General features: G+C 40.9%; 1 protein-coding gene across 2 annotated transcripts; it reads right to left on the bottom strand.

The window, feature by feature from the left end:
• Positions 1 to 3,353: 3,353 nt before the first annotated feature.
• KLF6 (Kruppel like factor 6) lies at positions 3,354 to 11,869 on the bottom strand. Of its 2 annotated transcripts, none has more exons than XM_045006892.1 (5): positions 11,833 to 11,869; positions 11,262 to 11,365; positions 7,895 to 8,468; positions 5,954 to 6,077; positions 3,354 to 5,671 (listed from the first exon to the last, which is right to left on the bottom strand). In XM_045006892.1, the coding sequence occupies exons 2-5, from the start codon at positions 11,361 to 11,363 to the stop codon at positions 5,620 to 5,622; spliced, it is 852 nt and encodes a 283-aa protein (XP_044862827.1). In that variant the 5' UTR covers positions 11,364 to 11,365; positions 11,833 to 11,869; the 3' UTR covers positions 3,354 to 5,619. The 2 variants fall into 2 exon arrangements, with proteins under 2 accessions (XP_044862827.1, XP_044862829.1); XM_045006894.1 differs by lacking the exon at positions 11,833 to 11,869 and adding an exon at positions 11,723 to 11,781.
• Between the last annotated feature and the right edge of the window lie 1,717 nt (positions 11,870 to 13,586).

Below are 13,586 nucleotides of genomic sequence, written 5' to 3'. Positions count from 1 at the left end.
TACCTTAACCACTGTTACGTGCAAGGGGTGATCGGGCCTCCAACTGGACTGACTACACCTGGTAGTAAGGGAGACTGGTTCCCAATTCTCATGTATGTGTCTGCAAAGCACAGTGGACTCATATGGTGCTGTATATATTACAGTAAGGATCGTTACGCTGTTTCCTCCTCTTCCCTATTTATAATCTTGATGGTGTTGTTAGTAAGATTTATAAAGGGGCTCTTACCGTAGTATTTTTTTCCTCATGGATTTTCATGCAATTAAAAAAAAAAAAGCTAAAATAGTTCAAGGAACAGAAGAGGTCAAAACAAGGATAAAGGAAGCAGCACTACAAACAAGCTCTAAAGATAAAGCAATAAAACATGTTTTGCCCTCAACACACTCTGACAAGCAGAGTAAGCGGCAACGTCATATACATGTGCCTAGTAAAAATATTCAATGAGACCAGGTTTTTGAAGAGAGGAAAAAGTAACTTTTTAGCATACGATTTAAAAAAAGAGCAGTGCTCTGTTTTATGTTAAATTCAAAGCAATTCTATGCATGTGTGCACAAACACAAAACTATACCTAACCATCACTGTTTAGAAGTCCTCATATTGGACGGCAGTTGCTGAGGATACTAAGCAAGGTCAAAACTCTTCTTTGTATTAAACACTTAAGAATATTTTCCCTCAAAGTCTCTTCCCCTTTCCTCCTGTTCAGTATTTCAAAATGTGGAGTTAAGTAAGTTTGGAGTAGATGTACATGCTGAAATGCACTAACCCCAAAGCTCTGTGCTTTGCTGCTTCCTTGTTTCACAATACTTCTTCCACTAGCCTGCCTTGTCTCAACAAAACTTACTTCTCTAGCACACTTTGTATGAAATAAGGGGGTGGAAGCTTAAGAACAGCCTAGAGGGTACAGTATCAAAGCTTTTACTTAGAATGTGCAGTTACAGCAATTCAATTGTTAGTCATAGTAAGACAGCTCAGAAACCAAACAAACCCAGGGAAAAATAGCAAAAATATGCAAACCCTGTACTCAATCCTCTGTGCTGAACTCCTGTTGAAGTCCCTGGGTAGAGAATCTTCAGGGTCAGGCCCAAGTTTCTTAAAATTGCTTTTATTTTTATACAGCGTACTGGAGAGTTTGGAATGCCATAATCCTACATGAGCTCTGTATTGCAGTAGCACCTAGGAGCCCCAGTTGAGATCAGGACCCCCATTATGATAGTCACGGTACAAACACAGAGAGACAACCCCAGACCTGAAGATTTTATGATCTAAATAGACAAGACACCAAGGGTGAGAGAAAGGAAGTCGTTAAAAAACAAAAAAAAGATTAAGTGACTGAAAGTATGGGACAGAGCTAGCTCCCGAAGCCAGCTCTCAAATCTTAACAATACTTTCTCTCTATAGAATCATTCACAAAATGTATGGTAAAATGAATCCAGCCTGCATAAAGCCTAAGCAACCAGGATTTGTTTAAGGCACTAAACAGATGGAGTGGGGGTGGAATTCATTATTCCAATACCATCAGCCCCTGCATACTATTTCAGGCCATAAAATAGTTGGTCTAGTTGCCATTGGGGTATCTCCTACCTCTTCTCAGATCTATTTCTAAACCCATTGCTACATATCAGCCTGTTTGGGACTGGCATGGGGTCCCCTGTGTGTGCCTGGACACCCTAATCTCATCCTTGTCTTATCTACAAATACTGGGGGAAGGGATAACTCAGTGGTTTGAGCATTGGCCTACTAAACCCAGGGTTGTGAGTTCAATTCTTGAAGGGGCCACTGAGGGGATCTGGGGCAAAAATCAGTACTTGGTCCTGCTAGCAAAAGCAGGGGGCTGGACTCAATGATGGTGCAGGGTCCCTTCCAGTTCTAGGAGATAATAATTGGAGATATATGTATTAATTTATCTTTTTATTATTACTACTACTCCTCAGTATGAGTTTTAGTCCACAGCTAATTTAAAAGTAATAGTGCATCCGACAAAGTGGGTATTCACCCACAAAAGCTCATGCTCCAAAATGTCTGCTGGTCTATAAGGTGCCACAGGACTCTTTGCTACTTTAAAAGTAATAAACATTCAGACAGTTTGGGCTGCACTCAGAGTCAGTTCCTTCCCACATACCCTTGCAATCTTTCCTGCTTTGTTTTACTCTATGTTTAAGTTTAAATTGGTGGAGGTCACATATAGACACACATCAAAATGAACTGTGCATGTATCCAAAGCAAGTGTACATGTTTGACATGCTCTAAAGAGCCATTGATTTGAAAGACTGTAGCTCATAGGAAAGATAAAAAGTCTCATTGATTGAAGATCACTGACACATGGGCCAAACCACCAATAAAGCAAATAAACCCATGGGAGAGGGCCAGGAGAAAGGAAAACTCTGTTCACTTCTCCTCACTGAGTTCATCCCACAGATTGTTCCATCTCATCAGGTCACCGCTACTCTGCCCTACTTTACACAGCAGAGCCTGTATTTTGTGTGTTCACTTAACAAGAATGAAGATGATAGAACTCTCTTGTATTCTATCAACAGTACCGGGGTAAAATGCATACAAGTTCTGCACCCTAAGCCAGTTACTCCACTCCTTCCATTCAGAGGGAAGAGGATTAATCAAATGTCGTTTTCCTAAATATGGTCAAAGCATATATTTTTGCTGGACTTGACAATAAAAATATGTAATAATTTCTGGTTGTGAGCTGAACAAGGTTATTCTGCCTGCTTTCTAATATAGGATGATGTGACTTTAAGGTATAGATACCCAAGAATAGCTAACCAAGGGGAAGCGAATAGGTTAATGTAATAACTTATTTTATGGTATGATTAGCTTTAGATCAGAGAAAAAGAGAACCAGACGAGTGTTGCTGATAAGAATTTCTTTTTTATGTTATTCCAATAAAAAATACATTCATACAGAAATATAACAATCTTGCAAAAAACAATTTCAAATAAAATCTTGTAAAACAAAACATTTTTACAAAAATCTTACAAAGAGATTCTTTAGATAACAGGGTGCTTCAAAAACAAAAAAAGAAATTTCACTAATAGAAACGTTTTTGTCTTAAATTTCAAGCAATATTTTTTTTTATTTTTATTTATTCAGCTTGATTGAGGCTCAGTTATCACCTGAACAGAATGTACTTGCTTTTTTGGAAAAATTACAGGCATTTGACATATGGCACAAAGCCCCACCCCATCCAAACAAGTCTGATGGTATTTCACAATTGAGACAAGCCAGTGCAAGTTGTTGTTTTTTTGTTTACCTTCTTGTTGATCAGAATTATTATGGCTAAGCATAGAGCACTGCAAACAAGGATTTTTTTTTTTAAAACAAACAGTAAATCCATTTTCTGGGATTTTTGTTGTTTTGTTTTTGCAAAAAAAAAAAAAGTGCATTTTCAGGCATTTTAATACAAAAATGAAATGAGGATTTAGGCCTGTGAGTGCCTTAGAACCAGATAATTTGCATATACTTTTCTTTTTTAAACCACTTATCTACACACTCATTTCCTGGAAGATCTGCCAAAATATTAGCATAGTAAGCAAGACACCGCCCCCCCACCCCCAAAAGTCACATGGTTAACTGCATCAGTGGATGGTGAGCTGGTTTTAAAAAAAGGTTTACTAGTTTTGGACAAACTATTTCTAATCTAGGAGAAAATAGCCTTATGTCTTCATTTTAGCTGAACTATTTAAAATTAGAATTCAACCCCTACTGTAACTAGCTCACTTTCAGATCCTCCAATAAACTTGAAGGCCAAAATCTGAGTGTATGTCATCTGAACCCAGCTAGCATTCTTTTAGTGTGCTAATATTCAGTCCATGCCATTTTAATGGCCACAGATATGCTATTCCAGACAAGCCAATAACTGCAAAACCCAGTCAGCAGTCTGAGAAGGACTCAATGCCAAAAAAGCCTTTAGTAAACTGTTATGCTAAAGGTAAAGCCTCTAAAAATGCTAGATTTTAAATAGCTGTATCTTTCATTTCTTTGCCTCCTTTATGGCCATACTGGGGTGGGGTGAGGGTGGGGGGAATCTTCACAGGCTGTTGTATTTTCTAGCTACATGTTCCAATTTTTTTCCTTTAAAAATATTTATATATTATCTATATATACACACATACACAGACTGTACACACAAATATACATACACAAGAATTTTTCTGCCCACTTTAAAAAAGTATTATAGTTTCTTTCTGTATTACCAACAGATAGCTAGATATATAGATGTGAAACTTGTGCCTTTTAAGCAAATACATCTTTTAATACTTCTGTATCTTTAATATGCATGAAACGTTACATATTAAGTACAGCTGGGGTGTGTATATACACAATTGTTGTGCAAGGTCAATATAAAAAAAGTCTCAAGGTGGCAGAACTTGTCAGGTATTCAATTGCTGTATGCATTATACTGTAACACAGTCAAATTGTCTAAGTTAAACAAATACTGTACTGACATGAAGGACTTTTCTCTATATTTGTCTTTGTGAAGGAGGACCCTGGAAGTAGCCTTTTTCCCCACCACCACCACCCATCATACATTTGATACAGTACAATGCCAGGTGAAAAAGGAGCCTTAATAAAGCATGCATCACCCATACCCCTGTATAAGACCCCCTGCAAGAGAAGGTCACTTGCATAAGGCACCATTATTAAGGTCAACAGTGCATTAAACAGCTAGAAAACCAGAAATTAGTCCTCAAGGCATAAATAAGAGAAAAATTAGCTGCATGAGAAAAATCAGTTTCTAACCTATAGTGGTTTTATCCACCCAACCGAAAAAATTATTCAGGTTCCATACATTATGTAACATTAGACCAATTGTATTTTAGCTGCTCTTAACTGGAATCAAAACTGCAGTCCTGATTAAAGAATGGAAAAGCATATAGTTCCCCAGAACCATGCAATAACCTTTGTATTATAATGAAAAGTTATAGTTGTGTTATATTTGTAAATACACAGCTTATACAATGGATTACAAATGAGCTCTGTAGCAAGTAAAACAAGCTACTTGACACATTGCACGTTTAATAGCTGCATCAGACACCTAAAGCTCCTCTCATACAGGAAAGGGGGGCTCCCCCATCTCCACTCTGGCGTCCTGACTTTTTTTTGTCTTTTCCTTCTCCTCTCCATTTTTTCCCTTCTAAAAGGTGCAGACACCCCTCCCCCCACCCCCTGGAAATGATTGGTGGTCGTCCCATCTTGCAGTATATTCCTCACATACAAAACATTCAGACTACTTTTTTCTCTTACAGTTATAAAACAACCAGAAGAAAAAAATGTGCCTCAGCATACAGTCGTCAATAGATCCTCAGTAACAAACAGTCACCCAATCATTAACATTCTCAGTGCACATGCTCACGGCAAAGGCTTAGGAGCCACTCAGAAGGTTAGGTACCAGTGTATGAGTCCAGGAAACCCCAAACATCACGCACCACGGTTGCCATGCCGTTTCTTACGTGACTTATTAGCCCTCAAAAGACCTTCAAGAAAGAGAGGTCCTGGAGGCAACTGGGTAGGGTGCAAAATGGCATGCTTTGGCTGGAACACGCATCCCTCCTTTCAAGGCTGTTCAACCTTGAAGCCGCTTAGCCCACAGGATTCACCTCTTGACCCATTCAGAGGTGTCGCTTCATGTGAAGGGCCAGGTGGTCAGACCTGGAAAAACACCTGCAAAGGAAAGGAAAGTTGGGTTTTACATTACTCCATTTTCATTGCTATGCATTACTCAAGCTACATTCCAGGTCATTAATGCAACAGGATGTTTTTAATTGTGAAAATGTAATAGTCCCTCAAAAGAGAATAGAATTAATTTTCACTGAAGCATTTTGTTCATCAGTTTCTTTATGAATGAATCTTCTATGACAAAAAATATCACCTAGACCTGCTTCTCAGCAAGCATTATAAATAACTTTGTTTAAAAAAAAAAAAAGCTCAATTTCATTCACATACCTGTCACAGTGACTACATTTAAAAGGCTTGGCACCAGTGTGCTTTCTGAAGTGTCTGGTTAACTCATCACTTCTTGCAAAACGCCACTCACACCCTTCCCATGAACATCGGTAAGGCTTTTCTCCTATAAATAAAGCATATTATAAATTACCCATGACTTCACTCATAATTAATGAGACAATATTCATTGTTTATATATAAAAAACAAGGATACCCATTTTCAATCAGAACAGTTCAGTGTTTTTGACAATGTAGGTGGCAGAAGCTTGAAGAATCATTAAGATTCTTACTTAGCTGTAATATCACCATGTTTAAAACAAAAGGCACCCTAACTGAAAGAAGTTAATAAGTACAGACTGAATACAAAAAAAAGCTAGTTAAGGGCCAGATACTATCATCCTTGTTCATCTAGAGTAGTACTTTACTCCAGGAGTAGTCCCATTAACTTTATGTCAAGATGAGCCAGGATGGCAGAATCTGGCCCAGAAATGTTGATTCACTGATATAATTAGGTTACTGTTTTGCTTCAAAGTCCACTGTCCCACAGATTATTTGCACAAAATGGAACCTTTTCATGCTGACCCAGATATACTAGATGAAGAGCAAGGAAAAAAAAAATCACAATTACCAGTTTGAATGCTGCTGATTTCAGTTAACATTTGAGGGAAATACTATCAGCAATTCATAGAACTAGTTCCAGTCACGAAACAACCACAGCAATAGTTCTGCCACGGTTATGTGGCTAGCAGTTATTTACAGTCTTCACTGGAACTTCAATGGAAATTGCTCTTTCCTCTTTTTTGAAAAAGTGCCTTGTTTTATTTCACTTCCACATGAGAATGGGAGCATATGAGTCAGCTAAATGACTTCCACAAATGGAAAAAAAATTAGGAATGCTGAGCTAGTGAATCAGAGTAAGGTCCTTCCTTTTGAATTCCTCCCTTCTCCCTCACCTCATGAAAAACGTTTGCATTTCTGGAGAATAACCCCTTGACTGGCACACTAAGGATGCAGAACATTGCTCCTTTCCTTAAGCAGTGACTGGTCAGTCAGCCAATTGCTCAACATCTCTAACTCCAGACATCAAGGGCTGTAGAATATTAATGTTAAAAAATAAAAGTAACTGTGCCAGCTACTACCACCATAAAAAAAATTATGCAGGCCCTGGAATGCCTATCCACTTTACTCTCTTTCACAACCACCTCATATATTGATTTTTTAAGTTTACGTTTCAGAGTAATAATAATAATAATAATAAAAAAAACACTATAGCATTTTAAGTGAAACCATGAAATAAGCGATGCATACTTCTAAGTCCAGTCTGGTTTTATGTCAGAAGGACTGGTACATTGTTTGGTCTTCTAAGATTTTTGCTTAAACTAGTACACATAAAAAGTATTTTTTAATATTATACAGCTAGTGCACATTTGCAGTTATACTTAACAGCCACAGGCCTTGACTGTATTAACTTAATAGACCTTGGTGTAGAAGAGTCCAGTAACACTTCTTCCTATGAAAGCATCTACCTCCACTTCCAGTTACATTATGTGAAATCCCTACTTTTGTGAGAAAGTCTCAAATTTACTTTTATTTTTAAAATGGTCAGCAAAGTAGATCTGTTGTCTAAATTACTTTAGGAGTTTTTCAAAGATTAAATAATTCTGAAACTTCTTCAGCACTATCTAATTAGCAAATGGAAACCATTCATCTGTGATAGAAGACCAGTCTACACTGAAGTATCTTTGTACTCAAGAGGCTTCAACTCAGCTTATGAAGAGAATGAGGAAGTGATGTCTTTCATTCTGGTAAACCTCTGGTATAACTGAATCATCTTCCAATCCCTGGGCTTTCACCCAGTGATTGTGTAATGTTATGACAACACTGCCATCAGGGTATTCCCTACTGTAGTCTCCAATGCCTAATAGACACAAGGTTACTAACCTGTATGAGTACGCTGATGTGCTTTCAGATGTGAACTTTTGGTGTAAACTTTCCTGCAACCATTGAAGTGACACCTATGGACACGTCTCCGGCCATCCGGTGAAGAGTCGCCATTGACTGGGGCACCTTTTTCTGCAGTCTTTCCAATGGTACCGGTACGAATTTTACCTGGTGAATGCAATTCACCTGGCATACAATTCCATAGCTGAGAGGACGTTTCCTTGCTCAACTCAGGAGAAGAAGGGGGAGTAGAAGTGACAGATGAACTCAAGTTTCCTGAATTGGCTAAAACATCACTTATAGGATCAGAGGTAAACTTAGTAGTAGGTGAAAGTTCCTCAGAGCTGTCTGAAGACTCACTGCTTACATCAGAATTCAAACTGTTGGTCTCTAAGTTCTGGCTACTAGGACTGTCCTCTTTTGGAATACATGTACTCTTCAGTTCAGATTCCTCCTTTTTCTCCCGTGCCAGAATAATTTTGGTCCAGAGATCCTCTTGGCTATCAAATTTAATTTCAGATGCAGATACATAGCAGGGTTCACTTTGAAGATATCGTTCCAGCTCTAAACAGGTCTACCAAAGAAAAAAGAAAAGAAAAAGAAAAACATTTTACAAAATGATTTTAAAAAAGGATAATTGAGCTTTAAATTTCAAACAGCATGTTAGAAAGTAGGGTATTTGAAATTGCTAGGTGCCTTACAAATTAGAGGATATTCCAGCCATAACCAGGTGATTGTTGCAGTAAAAGGAACTGAAGTTTTCAAGAACTGGGCAAGAGTTCAAACACTACGCTAAAGGTGTAAGTCAGTCAACATTTTCCAAATAGTGTTCTAATGAGTCAGTCAAATTATAATCCCCATCACAAAATTCATATTTTAACAAGGCTAGTATTGAAATCACTATAAAATGTAGCACATTTTAATCAGGCTTCTTTACACTTTCTAATGGGCTTTTATTAATTTTTTCATTTTGTATCACTCTCACATAAACACAAGGCTAAAGTGACCAAACTTATCTCTGGGACCAAGCACAGCTACAAGGCTGCATACAACAGTGTGCAGACACGCAGTTAAAAACCCAAGTGCTGTGTCACAAAACAAAGCCACATTCTAGTATGGCTGCAAGTAGCTGACAATCCGTATTCAGGGGACATCAATGGAACTGCAGATAACCACCCATTTCCTGTGTGTGAGAACTCGACCTACTAGTCTTTCAAAGAATGTCAATTCCAAGTGCACTGGCATGCACACCACATAACTTTAGCTGCTTCCTATTAGTGGTCTGAATAACATAAGGAACTTCAATAACAGAAGGAGGGGGAAAAGTTCCAGAATAGTAATGTGCTATTGTAAAGGAGAAAGGGAAATTACTCTAAAGTCCTGCTGGGAGTCCCACAATGAACAAGAACTTTATCTACTGGCCAAGAGTGCAACTGTATGAGTCATCTCTATTTCTTTCACGTAATGCCAAAAGAGACTTCCTTTTAAAATTCTGACCATCAGCCAAGAAAGTACTCTGTTCAAATATACATGCAATGGGACATGTAATTACCCCACAAAAAAAATAATAATAATAGGGGGGAAGAGAATCTTTCAAGTGATTAAAACTGCAGCCATCAGCATTCTCCTTTTACAATTTCAAACTTTCTAGCCGTTCTGAGGGGAAGAAAATGATAGGAAATCTTGTGCCGATGGGTTTTTGTTTTCCACTATAAGTTAGTTATCTGTGTGGAAATACTACATGGTGGATCTACCCTTATTGACAGCTCCTACTTACTAAGTTCCTGTTAAAAAATGCACTTATTTTATCAAGATTATCCCTCCCAAAACAGTCTTGCAAGCATAGACAATCCAAAATGCTACATTTTTACCCCTCCAACTCTCCACCTAAGGACGGTTTGTTATGGTCTAGAGGTCCCTCACCAACACCACTCAACTGAACTGGGTCGCATGTCATTGATAGTGTGGTCAAAAATGGAAGGAAAGAGGAAGGAAAAGCCACAATCAATAGGCAAATACACAATCAATATTTATGTCTTTGCCTATCACTGGACAACAGTTTTGCAGTACACATTTCAAAGAGGCATTAAGACACAGCATAACAAAATATTGATCCTCCAAGGAAACACAAAAGAGCATTTATTAAAATCTTGTTAAACTAATATTTTTCTGGCTAATTTAAATTTCTCATTATGTAGATTAGCAATGGGGACCAAAATGAAGCGCTCTGTGAGTTTAAATGCGTCTGAAAGCTACTGGGAACCAGTTCTGGCTCTTTGCCAAAATCCCAAATGCTTGAAGAAACTACTTAGATCAATTTCAATCACGTACTATTGAAGCTGCTTCTTTGCGGGGGGAGGGGGGGGATTGCATACAATTAGTAGGCATGTGACGGTTGTAACACTTTGGATTTCAACCTTCCTAAAACGTTTCTTGTCTTTCATACAAACAAGCAGTATTTGATCTGGTAATTCTATTTGTTAAAAGCAAACATCACCGCAGGGAGTATAGTAAACAACCCCCTCCCCTCCAATAAAAAGCAAGACAATGCAAAAATGTCAAAGGCAATCTCATCTCAGGCAATCCAATTACTGGGACAGAGAGGGAAAAAAACCACAACATGTCCATTAAAGGCAAGAAGCCCCAGATCTTCCTCCTCCCAAACTAAGACTCGAGGCAATTAGCAAAACAGGATCGCTGTCATATGACTGACAACTCATTGGTTGTGCAAAAAAAAATTTTTTTTTTGGCTAGTCAACAACGAGGACAGCAGGTAAAGCAGGATTGAGTGCTTCGCGAATCCTCTACATTAGTAACGTCTTCAAACCTAGTAGCCCCCCCCCCACCAAAACAAAACAAACCCCCAAAACACACCATGGGGCGAAAAACAATTCTTGGCAAATAAGGGGGAGGGGGAGTTCAGATGACAAGATCCAGCTGTAGAGTTTGGACCTGATACAGGCATAAAACTTTCGCCAGGGACTGCACTGGATCACGCGAAAGCAAAGCTCAGAAGTTTGGATTTCACTCTCGTCGTCGCTGTTTTTTATGAGCCCCCCCGCAAAAATAAAAATAAACAAAAACACGGAAAACGCATTCAAACACATCGGCCTCCGTTTTCTCAACTGACAGTCCCTTTCATAATGGGGAATGCATTAAAAAAGAGAAACTCAGTTGCACTGAGAAATACATTTATTTAAAAAAACCCTCAAAATTAAAAAAAAATCAAAACACCTGCTTCAAAACTTTTGTTAATATCTCCATTGCATTCTCCCCAAATGCCCGGATGACACTTTGGCATTTTTATCCACTTATCCTTTAATGTGGCTTAACAACCAACAACAACAACAACAACATCCTCGTTTACCTGTTGCCAATATTCCTCCAGAGATGGTAAAGCTGAGAAGTAACCAGTGTCGTGCACAATCTGGAGTTCCTGGAAGATGCTGCACATTGGGAGAACATCCATGTCTAAATTGTAACAACAAAGTCAATTCTGGTTACAAAAATACAGATGCCTCCTCTATGGGTAGAGGAGGTGTGTGAGGGGAGGGGGGGGGGTGTCTCAATATATAGTCTGTTTCCAAACCCCCCCTTTACTCCAGAGAAGAAAAAAATACAAAAAAAAATATTAATTCCTTTTGGAAATTGGGAAGGAAAAAAAAAGCAAAGTTTCATGCAAAATGTAATTGCACAGCAATTAACAAAGTATCCAAATGCTGCCGCTGCTCTACTCTCCTGTGGCTCGCAGAGGACACTTGCTCAGGAGCCTGCACAATATTTGCAAACACTGAGCTGACTGCAAATGTAACCCCCTGCAAAACTTCCCTGTTCTAAGCTCTCCTTGGCCACAGTCACAGCTACAGCCTCCGCCTCCTCGCTCTTCTCCCCCCTCCCTCTCCTCGACTCCCTCCCTCCTCCCCTCGTGATCCTATTACGCCGGCTCGGAGCACTGCCCAATCTCTTCCACCAACTCGTTACACAGCGTTCCAATGATGTCAGATCAGCCCAATCGCGTTGCAGGAGGCATCTCGGCCCCTCCTGGCGTGACCAAGCCTCTCCGTGACGGCTCATGCTATTGGCGCGATTCGAAATTCGCCCAGTCCTGATTGGTGGGCTAGGCGGCTGGCTATTTTTAGCAGGGTATATAAGGCAGAAGGTGCTGGGCTGGAGAGAGAATATGAAGCCGGAGTGTTTTGCTGGTGCTGCGGGGTGGGGGTGGGGAGGACGGGCTAGTGCCGTCGATAGGTGCTAGGGGCGCTGCCGAGCTGCGCAGGGAGAGCCGCCTGCGGGCAGCTACAGCCAGCAATGCCCGTGCGATGGCCGCTCGTGTGTGCGCTGAGCCCCGCTCTGGCGTGCATGGGGGGGAGCCCCCGGGAGCCCCCGGGAGCCCCCCACCAATCCGGGACCCTGGCGCGACGGGTCCCCAGGCTGTAGCGAGGCTACAAAATAGACCCCCCCCTCGCTCCGGAGCTCTGTGTAGCGGTGCGGCCGCTCCGCCAGTCCCAGCCTCGGGGCTGGCTCTCTAGCGCTCCCCGCGGGCGGCCGAGCCCGGTGCGGTGCAGCCCCGTGGCGGTCCCGTTCCGCTAGCGGAGCCCGGGTTGGGTTAATTTCCCTCCCTCTAGCGGGGCGCTTCCGAGTCGTCGCCTGAGGGCTTCTTACCTGCCCGTTGTGCCTAGTGCAAGCCCCGGTGCGGCTCCCCCCTTCGCCTGGTGTGCGTCGGGCTTGCAGCCCGCAGACCCCTGCGGCCGGAGCTGCTCCGGCTGGGGCGGCGGGGTGCAGGATCCGCTGTTGTCCTTGATGTTTCAAGGCTTAAATGGGTTGGGGTAGATCACCTGAAAGCCCGATTGCCACGCCAAGGGCTGGGAAATGCCAAGGCAGGGCCCTACAATGATGAGGTTTCTTAAATAAATGTTGGGTTCCTTTTATTTGCCTCTGGTCTCCGAGCCTTTGGGCTGCACCTGGGTCCGGTATTCAAGTTTTTCTCTTGAAGACTTGACCCTTTACAACGAAAAAAATGAAATATGAGAGCCTCAGGAAATCACTGGACAGCAGGAGCTGGGGCTTGAAGAAAAGTCTCGGCTGTCACCAGCTTTGGCAACACTCTGGCAGATTCCCTCTGTGTCCAACCCTGGTGCCATACTGCTGTAATTGCAATCAGCCCAGGTGTTGGTGCTCCTGCGGTCAGGGTTGTCAACCCTCCAGGATAGTCCTGGAGTTTCCAGGAATTAAAAATTAATCTAATTAAAGATTATGTTGTGCGATGAAAAAGCCTCCAGGAATATGTCCAAGCAAAATTGGCAACCCTACCTTCAAAATATAACTGAGGGAGCTGCTGGCAGGGCTTTCTGCAGAAAGGGTCTGTTGTCCGTGGAACAAGTTTCTGACTTGCTCTGCCTCAGCCTGGATATGTTAGCCTTCTGCACAAGGTGCATCTCTTTTCTGTAATATTTGGGGAAGGGGATGATAGCTATTGGCATGGGACAGATTTTATTATGAGTGGGGGTGCAGTGGCAGTTATTTTAAAGGACTTGATGTGTGTGTTTTTAAAAATGTGGATATTAAACTTTAAAGGGGTGTCCAAAGCTTGGGATGAGCACTTCCAGTGTCTTTTTTTCCTAAAACTAAGTGGCTTCTTTCCACTGATGTTCCTATTATATCTCCCATCTATCTTTTTTTTTGTCTAAACAAA

The sequence above is a fragment of the Mauremys mutica genome, chromosome 2 (genome assembly GCF_020497125.1).
Source record: "Mauremys mutica isolate MM-2020 ecotype Southern chromosome 2, ASM2049712v1, whole genome shotgun sequence".
Taxonomy (NCBI): Eukaryota; Metazoa; Chordata; order Testudines; family Geoemydidae; genus Mauremys; species Mauremys mutica.
Note: the sequence above shows the minus strand (reverse complement) of the source record. Positions and strands in the feature narration are given on the sequence as shown.